General features: G+C 43.5%; 5 protein-coding genes across 5 annotated transcripts; 2 read left to right on the plus strand and 3 right to left on the minus strand.

Moving 5' to 3' along the window:
• Positions 1-1,123: 1,123 nt before the first annotated feature.
• On the minus strand, positions 1,124-1,810 carry EAF01_008721 (uncharacterized protein; the record flags this gene model as incomplete). Its single annotated transcript, XM_038916977.1, has 1 exon — positions 1,124-1,810. One exon carries the CDS (start codon positions 1,808-1,810, stop codon positions 1,124-1,126), a length of 687 nt encoding a protein of 228 aa, XP_038767371.1.
• Positions 1,811-2,164: 354 nt separating this feature from the next.
• EAF01_008722 (uncharacterized protein) lies at positions 2,165-3,434 on the minus strand. The gene is made up of 2 exons (XM_038916978.1): positions 3,320-3,434; positions 2,165-3,268 (listed from the first exon to the last, which is right to left on the minus strand). The coding sequence occupies exons 1-2, from the start codon at positions 3,379-3,381 to the stop codon at positions 2,353-2,355; spliced, it is 978 nt and encodes a 325-aa protein (XP_038767372.1). The 5' UTR covers positions 3,382-3,434; the 3' UTR covers positions 2,165-2,352.
• Positions 3,435-3,502: 68 nt separating this feature from the next.
• On the plus strand, positions 3,503-4,785 carry EAF01_008723 (uncharacterized protein). Its single transcript, XM_038916979.1, has 2 exons — positions 3,503-4,115; positions 4,212-4,785. The coding sequence occupies exons 1-2, from the start codon at positions 3,949-3,951 to the stop codon at positions 4,471-4,473; spliced, it is 429 nt and encodes a 142-aa protein (XP_038767373.1). The 5' UTR covers positions 3,503-3,948; the 3' UTR covers positions 4,474-4,785.
• Positions 4,786-5,196: 411 nt separating this feature from the next.
• EAF01_008724 (uncharacterized protein) lies at positions 5,197-6,834 on the plus strand (the record flags this gene model as incomplete). Its single annotated transcript, XM_038916980.1, has 2 exons — positions 5,197-5,855; positions 5,967-6,834. 2 exons carry the CDS (start codon positions 5,197-5,199, stop codon positions 6,832-6,834), a joined length of 1,527 nt encoding a protein of 508 aa, XP_038767374.1.
• A 1,214-nt stretch (positions 6,835-8,048) lies between these two features.
• On the minus strand, positions 8,049-14,494 carry EAF01_008725 (uncharacterized protein). The gene is made up of 5 exons (XM_038916981.1): positions 13,846-14,494; positions 13,592-13,726; positions 10,130-13,520; positions 9,341-10,080; positions 8,049-9,290 (listed from the first exon to the last, which is right to left on the minus strand). The coding sequence occupies exons 1-5, from the start codon at positions 13,867-13,869 to the stop codon at positions 8,841-8,843; spliced, it is 4,740 nt and encodes a 1,579-aa protein (XP_038767375.1). The 5' UTR covers positions 13,870-14,494; the 3' UTR covers positions 8,049-8,840.
• Between the last annotated feature and the right edge of the window lie 543 nt (positions 14,495-15,037).

Consider the following 15,037-nt stretch of genomic DNA (forward strand, 5'->3'; position numbering starts at 1 on the left):
ATATAAAACAGGCCCCGTAAGCTCCTAGATAATCCATAACATTGAAACGGGAAGCTTTGCAACCGCTTTCAGGGGCAAAGTTCAACTGTCAGACTTTAATCTAACTAGGTACATACAAATTTCGAGTTCCATCGCCTTCTGCTTCTCTGGAGTTTGTACATCTTGCGAAGGAGTTTAAGATTTCTCCTGGAAGGTTTTCGTTAATTAGTCTACAAGTACGATACCCAAAAAATGACTGACGGTGAAGATCTAACAACAAGATCTACCAACGACAATAGCAATAATAATCTATACAACAACAAAAATAATAGCCCCCTCATCAATCTCTGCAAATCAAGTAAAAACCAGAAACTCCAAAATATAGGCTGCACTAACAGCCTCAAGAATACTCTTACTTTACTTAAAGACAGATTCATCGACACACCACACTTTTTCTTCTCCCATGAGTTTCCTTCTCAAAGATGCAAGACCTATTTAGAGAGGAGATAAATGGGAGAAGTAGAGTTGTCATACACTTATACTTTGGGGTTTCCGGCTCAGTTCTCGAAGGTTTGGAGAGAGAGAGAGAGAGGGGGGGGGGAGGGGGAGGGGGGGGATGGGATAGAAATGGTAGTGATAGGATTTGAATCATGATGGTAGATTGATGATGATGATGTATATTTGAGGGTATATTCTAGAGATTGGAAATCAAGAGGTCTAGAGTGAGCACTTGCAGCACTTTCAGACGTTTGGAAATGAATCAATCCGTTTCTCTTTCGTAGACTCTGTTTAGAGATTTGGAGAGAAAAGGATAGATGAGTGGTTTACGTGTATTTATAATGAAGCCATCTGAGGCAAGAGGGCGGAAGTGTATAAAAACATGCGCATGATATGGCCATGTAGAACCAGAGGGATTAGTTTCTTATTTCAAAATACCATTGCTCCACTGCTCCAATCCCGATCATGCTATATTAAACTATTAACTCCATACACCACCCCTCGATAAAAATTGACCAATTCCTAACACCATACCATCTAAGACTCCATGCCATGCATCAAAATCTCACGACCACGACCAGCGTCCAATGTTCACAATTCATCCCCCCAAAATACAATCTCCCCTTTCCTTTCCCTTCCCTTCCAACTATCTCCCCGACCTCGGTCCACTAGGTAAACCCGGTCTCCTTCCCGCTCCTGGTCCACCACTAGGTAATCCCATTCCCCTCCTCGGCGCAGGCGGTTCATACCCACCACCCCCAAACTCCGCCTCATTAGAGGCCCACGGACTGGTCGCCGCCATAAACGGTTTTTCTCCCGAATCATAGCTCGCATCAGCACCCGCACCCGCATTAGTATTCGTCGCGCTCCCCTTCGATCGCCCCATCTTCAATCGATCTCGTGCAGATAAACTTCCCGTTGCACCTGCACCCTGTTGACTCGCGAACGGACTCTGCGTGCGCGCCGGACCGGCTGCTCCTCTTGGGGCGCGCAAACCCCCTGGAGGTGGCGATGGCGCATTTGTTCTTCCTGTCGCGCCGCCAAAGAGACTATTTAATCCTTGGGAGCCGCCAAGTGTAGAAGGTGCTTGGCCGTATGTTGAACCGACGGGTTGGGTATACATAGGTTGGACGACGGGAGTAGGTGCTGGACCGCGTGGATCGGGGGGAAGCCACGCTGGCAGATTTTGTTTCTTTTCTTGGAGATAGTAGGTGCGCATTACGCGGCAGAGATAAGTGTCATCTTCTGTATCGCCGTCGGCTTCGCCTTGGAATATGTTTTGTCGGATCGAGGTTACTTTGGAGGTGATGGAGTTAAGATAGGAGGAGTACATTGTGTTGATTGAAGGACCGTTGTTGGACCAGCGATGGCTAAGGTTGTGTGTCGCAACTGAAGTTGGTTGGTATGCGACGGTTCACCAACAATAAATCCAGAGAATTAGTTGTTATTGTTTCGAAATGGCTGGTCTTGAATTTATTGTGGTTTGTAGAGAGGTGTCGCGAATTATTAGTTATGAAGTTATGAATTTATGGAGAGAAAGTATTAAGTTGAAACTTTCAAGGTTTCGCTGCAAGAAGAGATCCGACCCCACCACGCCAAAGGATGAGACCAAGGGGGGCCGATGAAAGAGCCACTGATGGTACTGGTATTATAATTGATATGTAATTAATCACAATAAATTAATTAGTCAATAATTCATCTTAAGGTATTCTTCCAGAAATTGTACTTGAATATCGCTTGCTTTGATATACATAGCCAAGTAAAAAAGCTGTCTACAGTACTATAAATTAACAGCTATTTTTGAGGGACCAAGAACACCAACACCTATAAAGAACGCCCAACCCCAGGTATAATGAAAATCCATGCATTCCCAGATTAGAAAGCCAATTCTCGCTGGGGTCCTTCGAGCTCTTGTTCGTATTCGACTTCCATCTTCGAGATTCTTTTCTTTGGCTTGGTTTTGGAAACCGGTGCTCTCTTTCTCTTTGCGCCGGTAGCATTCTTCTTGGCCTTATCATCCTCGCTGCTGTCACTCTCGCTATCTTCACTATCTTCTTCACCAGTAACTTCCTCCTCATCACTTCCAAGCCAATCCTCGATATCTTCCAAATCCTCTTCATCTTCTCCCAAATCACTAACGTACTCCACGTCGCCAACGCCCTCTTCATCTTCATATTCTCCTTCTTCCTCAAACTCATCCTCTTCGATACCTTCATCCATATCCTCATCTCTAGTTCCCTCTCCTTGTCTCTCCAAACCTTTCAAAACCTTCTTCCAAATAGATTCGCTGACGTTCAATGGTTGATCACCATAGGCACCACTCCTTAATCTTTCAATCAATTCTCTTTCAATCGCTCTCTCGACCTTAGCAGCTGCCATTGCCTTTCTTTCTCTGGTTTCTTCTCTTCTTCTAACCTTAGGCGCCATTTTTGGAACAAGTTTTTCGCCCAATCTATCTTCCTCTTTTGCCAATCTTCTCATGCGAACACCGACTTGTGTCAATCTTGTGAGTCTCTGCTTGCACTTATGAATGAGGAAGTTAGGCCAGTACTTCAACTTGTCGTCGATTTGTACCAATGCGTTGGCATAGTTGGAAGATAGCTTTACGCGCTCCCATAACTTCGATGGCATGTGTGCTCTTTCAATAGTTTTCATGTAAAGGTAAAGTGTACCGGTTTGAGGATTTGCGCGAATAGTGGCATAACGGGAGTTTGCGAGGGGACATGATTGTCGATTACAGAGACCAGTAACATTGTATTCGTTGCGACAAAAAGTTTGATCCTTCGTAGTCCTGATATCATTAGTAGATGAAAAGAGCTATGGATACAATGGATCAACTTACTTGAGCTTGAAAGAGCAGAACTGTTGGTTAATAACCTGCCATACGATTTCGTCTGACGACATGGTGATTGAGGGTTTTGAGAAGTTGAAGTTATTTTGAGTTCTTGAAGATTAAAGTCTCTTTTGTGTTTCCTCACAGCACGAATATTTTCCATCAACTTTTTTTCGGGGCAAGACGAATTTTGCCAGCTAGAGCGGTGAGATAGTCACGTGTAGCTGTAAATAAATCCATCATAGCTTTTGTCCCTGCTCTGATTGGTCTTTGCGTCGGCAACAGATCGATTGACTAACATTACATGGGGTTCTTGAGGCTTTACCAAAGATTATTGCCAAACTTACAAAGCTCACCGGGAGCGTCTTTATTGTTGCTGAAATTCTGGAAATCCTTTACATGAATTCTCCTTTGTCCTATCAAAGCGAAGGATCTTAGATTGTCCCGAAGTTTTCCCAGCTCGGCTCGTTTACTTCTTCCACTCACTCACTCTTCACATCACCTCCAGGTTCATCTATCTCCTCCATTGAACAGCAAGAGACATCTCATAATCAACGCTATATATATACATCTATATTCTCAGGTAGAGATCCATTTCGAGAAGATTCGCACATTCATCACGTGTAGCAAACATAAAGATGACTTCAACATATCCAACTTATATCTACAAAATCATTCCTTCTGATGCGAAACCTGCTTCACCACTTCCAGAAGTCCTTCCAGTTTCTGATCTCGATAAGAGAGATGGATTCGTTCACTGCTCTACCTCGAAGCAACTGCTACGAACTTTGAATGCATTTTTCTCGTATGTTCTTGCACCGTCTTTTTCCCATTCTCACATTCTTTCTAGCGTATCTTGGTATCTCTTCTATTCCATTACACGTAGTTAATACTCAATTAGAAACGAATCCCACGTCTACATTCTCCGCATCAAGTATGAGCAAGTAGCTCCATACATCAAATGGGAGAATGCAGTGGGAAAGCAGCCCGAAGAATTAGGCGGATGTTGGGATACAGAGGGAAAAGCGGGATTCTTTCCTCACATCTATAATGGGTTGAAGGTTGGAAAAGAGGAAGTCGAAGATGTAGGAGAGTGGAGAAAAGGAAACGAGGGTTGGTCCGGTGAGGACTGGTGTTGGGGAGAGGTGGATCGCCCCATCTAATTATGGGATGAGGAAGACTACAATGTTAAAGGATAAGCTTGGAGATGAATAACTTCTTGCAATAGGTCACTCTCCCGACTATAATTCGCATTTGTGACATTGTGATTTGGGTGAGAAGCGGCGCAAGTTTCTTGATTCAGACGGATCCAATAATTGGCATCTCTAATATCTTAGGGAACAGTGGAACAGTGGAACGAAACCCAGTTTAGATCTGGCACTCTCACGATATCACCGTATTCTTTGACACTCGAAATCAATCACAGGTCGACTTCAAAGCATGATCCAATTCTCTTCTTTTACCTACTTTCTTCAAAAAGTGGTCTGTCGCGACCAGTAATTTTCTTCTTCAAAATGGTCTAATTTGGGAAAGCACATTTGTGAATTCGAGACTAGCAATGCCCAAGTGGCCTTCTTAATATTTGAAGCTCTCATTGTGGCGAATGTTAGATCAATCTCGTCGTTTCCTATTCCAATTCTGTAAGGAAAACCCGGCAGGCGCAATAGTTACCAAGCCATATTCATCCTAAAACTTTCAGCGAAGTCATTCCGCAACAAAACATCAAGCTTATTCCTTCTCTCAACTTGTTCCCAATTGAACTTCGCTGCGTTTATTTTTTGCCAAGACTAATAGCATATTGTATTGGCCCGCTAATCATTTCCAATCCGAAATATATCGTTCTTCAAATGGAAGTTGAGAGTAACTGCTTGTTGAAACCCAAGAGCATGTCGGAGGACAACGAAATTTCAACTACCACTGACAAGGATCTCACTGTGGCTGATGGAACTGTAGACGAGCAAGCAACGCTTGGAGAACTACATAATGTTGTTTCTCCGGAAGCACCTCCGTCGAATGATGGAACTGTAGATGAGCAAGCAACGCTTGGAGAGCTACATAATGTTGTTTCCCCGAAAGTGCCTCCGTCGAATGATGAAGAGATGCCGGATACCCCCGAATCGTCTTCTACAAATAATCCGCCAAATGAAGATTCTAGTCATGTCGATACCGAGAAAGTGAAACGTTATACATGTCCTTCTTGCAAAAAGACTTATGTAACCACTCGCGAAGCGATGTCACACATTGCCCCTATCGATATGGAACAAGAGGAGGTTCTCAAATGCCCTCATTGTGGAGTCCCCTCCATCAGAGAAACTTTAGAATTCACGGAGGAAATAATAGAAGCAAGACCCAAAAGAATCTACATACCAATGTCTAGGGGAGAGAAACGTTTTTTATGTCCGCATTGCAAGAGGACATTTAATACTACTTTGGAAACGATGTTGACCCTCATCCCTGAGATCACCGAGCAAGGAGAACTTCGTACATGCTTGTATTGTAAGAAGCCTTCGCTGAAAACTACTTTGGAAGTTAATCCTGATACGATGTACGTTTTCCCAATTTCATTCATCGCTTTAGAAACTTACAAAATCCTTGACCTATCAGCCTAGCCTGATACTCATCATAACCATAAGACTAATCATCATTATTTCTATAGGCTCCGCGAATATCCTCATTTTCCCATCCAAGCCGATAAAAACAGTTCCTCAAATAGTAATATTCAGCCTTCGCGTCAACCATCTTTCCCAGACCAGGCTTCGACTGGTACGCCATCATCACGAATTTTGGAAGGGATCATTCACACATCAGCTTCTCAAAATTCCCCTTATCAACAACAAACTTTCCAATCCAATCTCTATCAACAACAACCAGCTGTTTACCCTAACCCTAACCTGCAAACAACTTTGCAGATTACTCTGGATCAACGAACAGCTATCCAAAGGACCACTAATCGATTCCCGGATTTTCAAACTGCCTTTGATCAGCAATCAGCTTTCCATCCCAGTCTGAATCGACAATCAATTTCTCAATCGAGTTTCAATCAGCAATCAAGTTTCTCACCCACCCACCATCAACAATTAGCTTTCCAATCTAATCTCTCTCAACAGCCTATCGCACGACCTACCCTCGAACAACAACAACAACAACAACAGCTAGCTGTTCACTTTAATCCTAATCAACAATCAACTTTTGGCCCTAATACTGATCAACAACTGGCTTCCAACCCTTCTTCCCAACGCAATCTATCTGCATTGTACGTATGCAAATATTGTGACATAGGATTCTACACTTATAGGGATCTGTCATCACATAAAGCCCGAATTTGTGAATTTGAAGTTTGGTTTTTCTGTCCGGAACGAAATTGCGATTTTCACCGAGACAGAAATAAGGGGTTTTCGCGCTTACCAAACTGGCGAAGACATCTGCTAGAGCGACATTGCTATCCACATGATTCTAGGCTTTTGCAAACGTATAGAGGTGAAGTGAGAGATCAATATGGACTTACTAAATGGCGTTTTCGTTGATTGGTAGGTAGACTTTTCGGGAGCGCGAAATTCATGGGTTTGGTGTAGAGGGGAATTGGCCATTGCCAAGTCAGCGGAAAAACCACTCTTGAATTGTTCGAGGAGTATAGCTTCACTTCCTTCTTGAACTATTGGGGAATTATAGCTTCATTACTCTCCCACGTTCGGGACACAATATCCGAATTCCAAATATTCTTTCAATGTGCTCGTTTGGTAAAACTACTTTTGAATGATAGATTGACTGACTGACTGACTATCCACGCCAACGTACAGATTGGATTTGTATCCGAAGTGTCCAAGTTCACGATGAACATTTTTCAGTAAACTGCATGCATGATGCTGGCAAAGCTTCACGAATGAAGTTGTTCAACTTTTCACTATACTTTTTTTTCTCTCCAACTTCCCTTCTCTCTTCTCTCTCTTCTCTCCTAAAAAGACCATCTACACTGGGTCTCTTAAGGATCGCTATAATCTACATGATCATAAGATTATCCTGCTATCTACCCACTAGATAACATTGCATTCCTTCAATCATGCGCTTTCCATAACAATTCACAGAGAAATTTTTCTAAATTTATTAATATATTCAATTAATTCAATTAATTCAATACTCCTCATAATTAAAAATCAAAAATTCATATAAATAATAATAACTCACTACATACTACGAGTAATAATTTTCCCTTGAAAATATCTATATATACAAAGTTAGATCGTTATTAATAGCTAGCTAGGTATATATAGTATAATAGTATAGTATAACTAGTAGTACTCTTATATAATGAAATTTTTACTTTCTAAAAAGTTTATTTATTTACTCGAAGAAAAAAAAATGTGTAATCTAATATTTGTACTTTGTATTTTGTATATTATAGATGAAAGAATGTATATATATACTAGACATATTTATGATTAGAAGTAATCCCCCCTCGGTTAACTCTCGAGTCATAATAAATTAGAGGAAATGAATACATGCGTGAGAAAAATGCCGGATGACAAGGTCTAATTATCTGATATAGAAGGGGTTATATATATCTGGGCTCGTTTATCATGGTTCCCTCAAACATACTTACTACGATGAGGGTACACAATAATGATATCAACATCTTCTTCATATCATGCAACAGTCAAGTACCTATTCGCACATCACGTTACATCACATCACATCAATCACATCACATTCAAAAAAATGCATAAAATAGATATTTAATATTCTTTTTCATTTTCTCATTTCCATTTCCCATTCCTCACACACTACTCTCTCACTAAACCTTCTCCCCGCACCCCCTACCAAGCTCATGAAACTGCTCTTTCCCTCCCTTCATACGTATACGTGTATTTCATCTCCTCATCACATCCATCACGAATCATTACTGAAATCGAATCAACCTTCTTCTTGTCACCAAGATCCACTGACAATCTCCCTTCCCCCACACAATCTCCATCTGATCTCCTCCCCACATGTCTTCGTCCCCTCCTTTCACCAATGCATTCTCCTCCACAGTCTCCTTAACCCCCCGTTCCAATCCAATTCCCAAAGAAAGGAAACCCAAACTAGAAACCAACCAGTCGAAAGGAAAGGTAAAAAAACGGTAGAAAAACAAAGATAACCTAATCCTTAAAACAAAACAATAAGTTTGTTGCCTTCGCATGCCAAAAGAAAAAACTAGCTAAGACTACTCAAACCAGAAATCTTACAAACGCAGTTGTGAAAACGCAAATGAGACAAAAAAGTCAAGAATTATGCTCCCACTGCCCCCACCCTAACCATGAACCCGCTCGCTTCCATATCAAGAGATGACGTATAAAACAAAAATGGTGCATTTGTCTGTCAAAATTATTGACAAAACTTTTTATCTACTTCTAGCCGAATTCGCACGAGAAGAAACAATATTTTGCCGAAATAGAATGCAGGCCGCCCGGGCAGAAAGTAATACAAGAAAAGGAAAACCCCTTTGAGTTGTTGTGAAGGCAACGTGAACCGACGGAGTAAGCGCTAAAAGAGATCAAAAGATGGTACTCTTAACTCTCGAATGTGATCGGCCCTTGCCCGAAGCTCCGGAAGCTTTCCTCATTATGTGTTCTTCCCGCTTGAGGACCATCTCACACCAACCACCTTTACCACCTGCACGTTCTTTTCCTACACAAGGATCGAGAACGGACATCCATGCTTCTTTATCGGCTGGTGAGTCTGCATAGAAGTCAATGACTTCACCATTGTTGAATCGAATACGGAAACCTTCTTCAACAAACATGTAACCTTCCTCATCTTCAGCGAAACCAGACTTGCGACGTTTACCAGATTTGGCAGTAGTTTCCTTTTGTGTTAGTGCTCTTCGATCATCAATCAGTCTATTGGCGTTTGCAAGATTGATAGTGACACGAGGTTGCCTGGTTGACTCGTGGTAAGCTGTGAGTTTGCTTCCAGATAATCTGAAGAAACGACGACGCCAGAACTTGTAATGTGTTAGTGATAATCAGATTATGTGGGTATATAAAAACTTACAGGACAGTCACCACCTTGTTGACTCAGGTGGCCCTCAAATTGTCTAGCAACCTCAAGTTCGGCTTCCTTCATCTCGCGGATGCAAGCATTCATACTCTTAGGCATGTCATCATCACCTGCACCCTTTGGTTTTGGCACGAAAAGGAGCTGTAGTTGTAACTTTCCAATGGTATAGGGAGCGCGCTTTCGAACTGGAGGAGGAACGCTACGTTTGCTCATGACACTCGACGATTGACTGACCTCTTCGGTAGCCCATTCGTTGAAAGCAGCCACATCGACATTATAAGGTCTTCCGAAGCAGCGAGTCTCATGATCCTTCAAACAAACATAAGATCGACCAAAGCTACCATCTGCGGCAGCAAGCGGCGAGAGGAGATCCCACGCAGTTGGCTGCGACGATTTCTTCAATGCTTGAGCATCTTGTTGTTTCTGTTGTGCAATGCGTTGTTCTTCTTCCTTTTGCCTCATCTCAAGTTCCTTTCTCTTCTTTGGTGAAGCAAATACTCTACTGAAAGTCGAAGGTTTTGATGGTTTTGATGCCTTGATTGGAGAAGTTTGGGCGCGCTTTGGTGGTGGCGGCTTCTCAAGTTTTGCATTCAGTGTTAGTTGGAACTCAAGCTCATTTGGCACAACAAGTTCGAATTCTTGTCCGATAGGAGCATTCCGTCCCAACTCTAACCATGCGGTGGTAACACAGTGCACACCATTGTCTAAAGTCAGGCTAAACCACGATCGTTCATCTGTTCTCATGTTAGTATATCAAAAGGTAATGATCGAGTGAAGACCTACTTTTGGGTAAGGGGAGGTCCAAGTCCTTCACTCCGATGACTTTCACAAACAACCTCCCTCGCTCACTACCTTCATCAGATGCAGGTTCGGCAACTTGACCTTCTGTTACGATACCTAAGCCAGTGGCATTACTTTCATGGCCCGGCATTGGAGGGACTGGACCAGTTGGAGGCTTCTTGCGTGGACTGGAAGGTCGAGCGCTGCTTCTGCGAGAACCATTCCATGGTTCAACGACCCAAGACTGTGGTCGGTTATCTGGTTTGGTGGGTGAGTTTCCGACTGATTTGGTATTCCGTGGTTCTCTTTCATCGCTGCTAGCAACAACTACTTTGGTATTTTGTCGCATCAAATATCCTCGCTGTCGTGGACTGCTGTTAGCATGATCATTCTTTTCGGTTAGGTTACACAATTCGGACGCTTGTCCAAGTCCACCAGTAAGGAAGGTCGGGTGAGTAGAAGTTAAATCAGATGCTACCTTTGAAGATTCAATGACCCGGTCGAAATCTGACTCCAAGTTAAGACCAAGGTCACCGCCGATATCCAGTGTGAGACTTCGCTTTTTAAAGCTGGGAGCTCGCTGTATAGTACCCCTCTCCGCATCATCATTATCATCATCGTTATCATTATCCTCATCCTCGGGGTCTTGCTCTCCATTTAATGAAGGGCGATTGCGGTGTCGTTGAGGGATTGGGGGAACAACAGGACCAGCACCACTGACTTGACGTCGAGCTTCACGCATGGCTGCTAGATCAGAAGGCGTAACGGATGGCCTTGTCTTGAGTTTGGATCCGCTTCGGGCTTTGATAGTAGCTACTGTTTCGGGAATGCCAGGAGAATCTGAGGGTGGTGGTGGTGTAGGAGAGATCTTAGGAGGGTTAACGAATGGGTGTTGGAATGGCTGATCGATCGACGATCTAAATGGTTGATCCAAAGATGCCCTGAATGGATGATCAATTGGCTCATCAACTGGATGATGAATCACCGAATCTGACTCTGACATTTCCTCCTCGTCATCGTCTTCTTGTGGTCCCCATTCGGATCCATCATATTCTGGACGTGAAACCATTTTCTTGAGTGGCGACATGGGAGCAGCTTCCTCTTGAGGCTCGGGAATCATCTGCTGTGGCTCGGGAACAATCTGCCGTGGCTCTGGAGTATCATCCTCGGTCTCCGCCTCGGTCTCTCCCTCAGTCTCTGTTTCTGTCTCTGGTTCGGTTTCCGCCACACTTTCTTTACGCTCATTGATTGGTGCCTGGTGCACAACGTCATCGTCCACCTCTGGTGTTTTGGATCCTTGCGAGGGTTCATATGCCTCTGACATCTGAGAGACCTTTCTCTCCTTTTCGTTTTGAGGTTCAGGGGATGGTGTCATGTAAGATCTCAGACTCAGACTCAAGTCTGTGTTATCGGCGAGAAGTCCTGAAAACTCTGGGAGGGATATTCTTCTGTTCTCCTTTGCCGGATCCGATGAGATACTAGAAGGGCTGATGTTTCTAGGAGTTGGTGGACCATCCTCTTCTGGAACGCTATTCGATTGGAATTGTGGGCTTTCATGAAGTGGCATTTCGGATGATGTTTCATCGGAATAATGGCTCTCCAATTCAGAATCATCCACCGTCCCAGCTTCACTCTCAGTCTGATGACTCTTCATTCCGGATTCGGTACGTTGATACATGTCAGGGAGATTGTACATGTCAACTCCTTCATCGTCTCCAGCCTCGGATTTGATTAAGATGCTATTTTCATCATCCTCGTCTTCCTCGTCCGCGGATTCGACAAAAGAATCCTCTGTAGATGGAATAGGAGTGTCGGGGTCAATATGTGCCATTTCCGCGGTGCTTGGACGTTCGGGACTTGAGCTAGGTAGAGGCGAGTCCAAATTGTAATCTGACTCCCGAGTAAATGGTTCCTGACCATTTACCTTTCTCAAAATTGATTCTCGTGAGATGCGAGGTGGTAGTTGATACGAACCCAATCCAGGAAGATCATCCAATGCATCTTCATCTTCATGATCTTCTCGGTCTTCTTTGTCTTCATGAATTTTGATGGGCTGGGCCTCTCGTTCAGGTGTTTGACTCTTACGTGCTCCAGCACGACGCATTCGACGTTCCCGTTGCTCATCTCTCTCGGCAGATTTTGGTCTACCTTCAGACGACTTTGGCCTATCATCGTCCTGAATCATCATCAAATGCAATCTTTCCTCCAAAGTTAGCTTGTTTCCGTTCATTCCTTGAAGGTCTGCTTTGCTGATAGAGGTAGTAGGAGGAGGTGGCGTAGGCAGGTTTCTCGGTGAACTCGTTGCTCCACGCTCAACAATCGAGGACGCTGAGCCCCTTCGATCATTTGCAGCCATACCAGGTAGAGGGGGTAGTGGTCGATGTTCGCCATTTGAATTTAAGGAATCATTGCGTGTCCCAGCCGAACGTCCAGCCGAAGATGAAGGACGAGCATCGGGCCTTGGACTACCATCTGGACCATCAAATGGATCATCAAAGTAACCAGAACCCTGACCATAGCTATTTCTCGGGCTGGGATGTCTCCAGTCATCCGGTCCCACAACTGGTGTCTTTTCAATATCCTCAAGAGAAGCATCGAAGCTATCATCTTGTTCCCCGTTGTCGTGGTAGTAAAGATCCTCTTCGTCATCCTCTTCGGAATCATAGCTATTCTCCCGAGAACCTGTTCCAATAGATGATATATCAGGTGTAGCTAATTCGTACTCGTTGATCTGTGGAGGAGCTACATCAAAAGTAACACTTTTTGCATGTCTGTGTAAACTTCGTCCAGGTGGAAGCTCTCGTTCTCTCTCATCACCCGAATCTTCATCGCCAAACGTATTGTGCTCCGGATCGTAAAGTGCCTTGCCAGTAAATCGACTAGTTGCCATGGAGGATTTCGTAGGAGAAATTTGATCTCTGCTGGGTGATCGTAGACCGTTTGTTGCGGCTATCTTCAAGGGTTCTCTGTTCGGACTCAGAGGCGGTGGACTGGCCAGTGAAATACTGCTTTTACTATCCGTCTTCATGTGCTTATATGGTCGATTTTGCTCCGATCTAAACCCTTCCAGACCTTTTCCTCCATAAGCGTTGCCTTGTATGTTCTTCGCCAACGGCCTCTCAACAACGGGTATTGACATGGGGTCGTATTCGAGTTTCTGCTCCCTTGCGTACATGGTGCTGTTCTTAACACGCGACGCGCGCTGTAAACGTTCGATTGATGATTTTCTTGTTGGTGATATCGAAGAATCTTTGAACACATTTTCCGTGCCGACTCGATTTGGTGTGCCTGGATCACGGTTTTGCCAGAAGAGATGTGGAGAGGAGCCTTCAGCGGAAGTGAACGGGGAGGACTGGAATGGAGACGAATCTCCATTGAGATTGAGACTCATCTTCTACGTCAGAATTAGCTTTTAAATCTCCGAGAGAGAGAGAAATGCTGTAAATAGACACATTGAATTCTTACCTTTGTGGCTTGCTTATAACTTGGAGAATTCCTTCTCTGAGCTGTTGGAGCTAGCTCTGAAAGTGGTCGCGGTGTAGAAGTTTTGACTGGTGATCCAGATGATATGGAACCTTTCTGAATCCTCAGTGGAGGGACCTGCATTGTAAATATTAGATATCATGTTTATCTTGCAACAACAACAACAACAACCACAGCATGGCCCTCAACGCGCTCTAATATCTATAAAAAAATTATCTATCGATGCGTGCGCTTACCGGTTGCGAAGAGGAAGAAGACATCTCATCAAGTCACCAACTTCCGCTCCAAAAACCCCGAATTTGTCGTTGTGGAGAAGGATAATCACCTTGCAGTAGCCAGATGTATATTTGTGGAATGTGGAATTTTGGACAAATGACAATGTTGATAAAAAAGCAAGCAGGCCTTCTCGTTATCAGACGCGAGGAATGCGCGTAGCTGGTAGATAGTTTTATAGTGGTTCAGAACGAATGTATAAGTTGATTTGTTGAATGGGGTTACGAGGGAGAGATTCACTCCGGCCTTGAATACTGGACTGTTTGATTTAATGGGAGATTAAAAAAAGGAGCTTCGATATTAAAAAGGAGAAAGCGGCGGTGGTTCTTGACTGGAAAAAAGAATTATCTTGAGGAAGATAGTTTGCACGTACAGGTACAGGTACCGCAAAGAAGAATAGATTAGAAGAAAGAGAGTAAAGTAATTGGATGTTGTTTGGGGCGAGGGAGTTGAAGGGGGTGTATCAACAAAAGATTGTCGTACCGGGACCGATTATGTTATCACTGGCTGGTTGACTGGTAGGAGAGAGGAGAGAGGAGAGAAGAGGGAAGAGGAGAGGAGAGGAGAAGAGAAGACAGAAGAGTATAAAATTAATTGTATGGGGCTGACTTTTTGTGGTTTTAATGGGATGGATTGGGATGGGATAGGAAATGGATGGATGATGGATGGATGTACTCTATTACCTGGAATAGAATAATCGGATAATAATAGTAGTAGTAGTAGTAGTAGTAAACAAGAATTTATTTATTATTATTATTATTACTACTAGTTACTACTACTATTATTATTACTATTATTATTATGCTTGAAAGTGCTGTGTTGGGTAACTTTTTTCTTTCTTTCTTTGGGTATGTGTGGTAGGGGTGGATATTTAGACGCGTCGCTCTAGCAACCGTGCTCCCTTTTTTTTTCCTTTCCTCTCTTACTTCCGTACCTACCTAAGCCTTTTTGCCTAGTCGTGGTCTGTAATCTGTAGTCTGTAGGTAGTCTGTGGTCGGTGGTCGGTGGTCTCCAGCTTCCAGTGTTCTAGTATTCTCCTAGTACGGGTACTGTGAGTATCAGAGTGAAGTAAGATATAATTTATGACCACTTCCTGACCACTTCCTGCCTAGTGAGTGAGGTGTGAAAAACGAGAAACCTTGAATAACCCCTAAT

Source organism: Botrytis porri (assembly GCF_014898465.1).
Source record: "Botrytis porri strain MUCL 3234 chromosome Unknown BPOR_012, whole genome shotgun sequence".
NCBI lineage: Eukaryota > Fungi > Ascomycota > Leotiomycetes > Helotiales > Sclerotiniaceae > Botrytis > Botrytis porri.

Coding starts and splice junctions, on each gene's coding strand:
- EAF01_008723 (XM_038916979.1), top strand. CDS start 3,949: ATGACTTCAACATATCCAACTTATATCTACAAAATCATTCCTTCTGAT. Junction 4,116..4,211: donor ACTTTGAATGCATTTTTCTC/GTATGTTCTTGC, acceptor ATACTCAATTAG/AAACGAATCCCACGTCTACA.
- EAF01_008725 (XM_038916981.1), bottom strand. CDS start 13,869: ATGTCTTCTTCCTCTTCGCAACCG. Junction 13,521..13,591: donor GTTATAAGCAAGCCACAAAG/GTAAGAATTCAA, acceptor ATTCTGACGTAG/AAGATGAGTCTCAATCTCAA. Junction 9,291..9,340: donor AACAAGGTGGTGACTGTCCT/GTAAGTTTTTAT, acceptor ACACATTACAAG/TTCTGGCGTCGTCGTTTCTT.
- EAF01_008722 (XM_038916978.1), bottom strand. CDS start 3,381: ATGTCGTCAGACGAAATCGTATGGCAGGTTATTAACCAACAGTTCTGC. Junction 3,269..3,319: donor TTCTGCTCTTTCAAGCTCAA/GTAAGTTGATCC, acceptor TAATGATATCAG/GACTACGAAGGATCAAACTT.